This window comes from Caenorhabditis briggsae (assembly GCF_000004555.2).
Source record: "Caenorhabditis briggsae AF16 supercontig from assembly CB4, cb25.NA_309, whole genome shotgun sequence".
Lineage (NCBI taxonomy): Eukaryota > Metazoa > Nematoda > Chromadorea > Rhabditida > Rhabditidae > Caenorhabditis > Caenorhabditis briggsae.
In genome coordinates, this window is record NW_025543254.1 from 1 (window position 1) to 4,250 (window position 4,250).

Genomic DNA, 4,250 nt, shown 5'->3' on the forward strand with positions numbered 1-4,250 from the left:
TAACTTTCCAGCAATAATCAAAAACTATTATAAGATTCTGCTTTAAAATTCAAAATCCCGACTCTCAGAATCTTCCAAAGTCATTTCTAATTTATTTCCAGCAAATCGACATAGCCTGGATTGACATTGAAGGTGGAGAATTCGAGTTCTTGGACCAATTCTATCGAGGTGGACCAATGGATGAAAAAGGAATTGTAATCTGTCAATTCAATTTGGAAGTTCATTCGAAATTCAATCCCCCAGGAGCTCAAGTTTTTCATGATTTCGTTTTTCGAATCCTGGATGATAAGAGATACATTTTTACAAAAGTTTTGAATACGGACGTTGGAATTCATCGAATGTTTTTCGTAAATGTGGAGGATGAGAAATGTGTTCGAAAGTTCCTTCAATGAGAACTTTTTTGTTTTGTTTAGGGGATTTTTGTAATTAATTAAACATTTTGGTTTGAATAAATAAGGTCAGTAAACTATTGAAGTGTTTTTTATGCCGAAAAGTTTACAAAGAAAAATAGAACATCGGGAATGTTTCTGGTACGATCAACCACTAGTTACCACATCGGAAAAATAAAATTCAAGATCTCCAGAAATTTCAATAATCCATCTGAATTTTTTTTTCTTTTTGAAAAGTTTTCTGATTTCTCTTCCAACTATCAGAGTCTTTAGATGTTTGCCAGAACTGTTAAGGTAAATATGATATGATAAGAAAACTGTTGCCACACTAGGATTATTATTATTCCTTCCGCTGCTTACATTTGCTTTTCTGTTACTTCTTTACGTTTTGGCTAGGAATCGAATATTTAGGTTTTCTGAATTGTCTCTTATATTTGCCTAACTAGGGAAGGCCCCAACTCGGGTGTGGCGATACGCATGGTGACCTATATCATCTGAAAGCTGTCATTCTCCTGGTTCCAAATCTGTTTTTAAAAAGTGCAATGTCGTTGTAGTTTACGAGAAAATTGGGTCAGTAGTTTCGAAAAATGACGTGGATTTTTAATCTCATTTTGCTTGCTCACGCTTGTCCGATACAACCACCGGAAAAATACAATGAAAAAATACAGAAAAATTTTAGCAGGTCGAGGGAGTCGAACCAGAGAGTACCCGCTTTATATTCCTCCTCACTAACCACTCGACCACGCTTCCACATTTCACAGGTAGAGGGGGACTGCCGAAAAACGGCCCGTTCTGGGCGGGGCGCGGACTGCCGAAAAGCGAACAGTCGGCAGTCGAATCGCGCGCCGCCGACGGTCCGTCTGCAACGATGTGCGCTTCGAAGACGGACCGTCTAAAATGATAGCGCTTTCTTGACAGTTCATCATTAAACAGGTAATAAACGATAGAATTCTTTATTAAACTAATAGTTTCTGTGGATTGTGTATTGTATTGAAAAAATAACTCCAAAATTTTCAAAGTTGAAATTTTATGATTAGAATGAGAGAAAACACATAAGAGATCACACATTCTATAGGGAACAGAACTTCGATTTTCTATTTGTGTTTTCACAAAATTCCAACTTTATAAAAATTCAAATTTTAAAATGCGAAGATTTTTTTCTCGTTCCTTTCGTTCTTTTTTCCTTCTTCGTTTCTCGTTTTCAATTTCTTTCGGTTCTCAGCATTTCTCTCATTGAACAGTATTTTCCGCTTTTATATGACTTTCTTTCAGAATAAGTAAAATTGATGAGTTCGTAACATGAATTGAGCACCCAAAAAACTGGCATATAAAAAATCTCTACATGTTTAAGGCTTAGCGACATTTTTAGCAGAGACTTCAAAAGTTCGACATATCGCATGTGATATTTTAAAAGCCAACCGGAAGCAGAAAAAGCAACAGATTTTCGAACAACTTTTCATGCGCGAACCTTGCAAAGTTGTTACTTTCCATAGCACTTGCAAAACATCACACTTGCGAATTGTCGGCAAGGCGAATTTTCGGCAACAGAATGAGAAAGTTAAGAGATTTCGATAGTTTTTGCTTCGGAGCATATGTTTTTGCTTCGGAGCATACAAAAACTCACCAACTCACCACAAAAAAATTTCTGCAACGTTAAATTTGTTACTTTCCGAAGCAAAAAATTGCGAAACATTAGAAACTTATGGCAAAACAAGTTTTTACCGATTTTTTTCGCATTTTCAACTAAAACGCGAGAAAGAAAGTGCGCGAATGTTTTTGTTTTTCTAATGCCAGTATTNAGATAATTTGAGCGAAAAATACTGAATTTCAATGAGAAAAACTTCGAAAAACGAAAAAAAAACTGTGAAAATTAGACGAGAAATCGCGCCTCAGATTCTAATTTTCGTAGAAGTGCTTCTAATAACACATTTTATAGATTCCCAGATCCCTCTATGACTTTTATCATGTTTTAAGAGAAACATCTTTTTTCAACCAAATTTTCCATTCTGCAGAAATTTGGCCCGCCAACCACCGGTCATGACCAGTCAGCGCCTCTTCGACTGCCATTCAGCAGTCGTTCAACAACCTATTTTTTGAGGTGGTCCTATTTTAGGAAAATAAGATTCTGTCATTTCCTATAATCTAGTGGGGGGTATGAGAAATTGTTTTCTGAATGATTTCCAATCAAAACCTTCAAGTCTGTTTTCCAACGAGTTCCGACTGTCCGTCGACGGACCGTCGACGGCCCATCAGTTTTCCTTCGGCTGCCAACTAACAGTCATTCGCCAGTTGATAAGTGATGAGTGATGATAAGTGATGAGTATGTGCATATTCCAGTATTGCTCAAATCAACCGTTTGTTTGGGACTTGTAACCACAACGATGAACAGAAAAAACTTTGAATAAGAACAAAAATAGTTCAGAGTTTTCCGATTTGTTTGAAAGTTTCAGAACATGCTAAACAGAACTAGATCTCCATTTTTGTTATTTACAACTTTTTTGTACAATTCAAGGCTATGACGGTGCACTTCATTGTCCTCAGTTCAACAACTTCTGCGCCTACCTTGTCAATATGGAAATTGATACTGCCGGATGAATTATATCGAGAGATAATGATTTGAAATCTCTTTTTTTGTTTTTAGTGATGATGTGATTTAAAAAACCCCTACTTAGTGTACTAACACAGGAGTGCTGTTACATAATTCTGCTGATTTACTTAAAGACGGGGATGAACCTGGATTGAGTTTGTACTTTCACATTTTTATCATAGAGGCTGAATTAGACATTTCAGAATGACAGGATTCCAAGATTCAGAGATTCAAAAATTCTAGGGTTCCAGGATTTTAAGATTCCGAGATTCTTAAACTCCAGAATTCTAGGATTCCAGGATTCCAAAATTTCACAATTCCAGGGTTCCTGGATTCCAGGATTCCAGAATTCCAGAATTACAGGATTTCGGGAGTTTCAAACTCTAGTGTTCCGAGATTCCAGAATTCTAAGATCCCAGACATTCAGAATTTTGAAACCTCAAGATTCTAGAACTCCTATGTTCCAGGATTCCGAAATTCCAAGATTCCAGGATTCCAGGATTCCAGGGTTCCAGGTGATGGTTTCGAAATTCTGAGATTGGCGTACATAAAAAATAGGTCACGAACTTTAAAAATTCACGTGAGAAAAAAGTGCTACGCCTACGTGAGCGCCTAGTTTTTTTTGATGACGTGGTTATGTATGAAGGATTTTGAAATATTCAAAAAAAAAAATTATTCCAACCAATTCAAAAGAAGGGCGCTCTCCGTTTTGAAAAAGGGTGAGTCTAAAACTATGAAAATCTAAAATTCTGAAAGTTTGGAATTTTGAATTTTTGAAGTTCTGAAATTCTGAAATCCCGGAATTCTGAAATACTGAAATTCTGAAATTCTGAAGTTCTGAGATTCCGAATTTTTGAAATTCTGAAATTCTAGGATTTCTGAGATTCCGAATTTTCGAAATTCTGAAATTCTAGGATTTCTGAGATTTCGAATTTTTGAAATTCTGAAATTCTGAAATTCAGAAATTCAGAAATTCTGAAATTCTGAAATTCTGAAATTCTGAAATTCTGAAATTCTGAAATTCCGAAATTTTTGATATTCTGAGATTGTGAAATTCGGAAATTTTGAAATTTGGAAATTCTAGGATTTCGAAATTCCGAAATTTTGAAAATCTCAAACTTTAGAATTTCTGAAATGATGGGATTCTCCAATTCAGAAATTTCGAGATTCTGAAATTTGGAAATTCAGAATATCAGAAATTCAGAAATTCGAGAAAAAAAGAAATTCTGAGATTCTGAAATTTTATGGCTCTTATGAGATCTGGAAATTCGGAA

General features: G+C 35.5%; 1 protein-coding gene across 1 annotated transcript; it reads left to right on the forward strand.

The window, feature by feature from the left end:
* Positions 1 to 101: 101 nt before the first annotated feature.
* On the forward strand, positions 102 to 3,580 carry CBG24982 (the record flags this gene model as incomplete). The annotated part of the gene is made up of 2 exons (XM_002648588.1): positions 102 to 251; positions 3,428 to 3,580. Coding segments are annotated over 2 exons (303 nt in total), but the record flags the coding sequence as incomplete, so codon positions are not given.
* Positions 3,581 to 4,250: the final 670 nt, after the last annotated feature.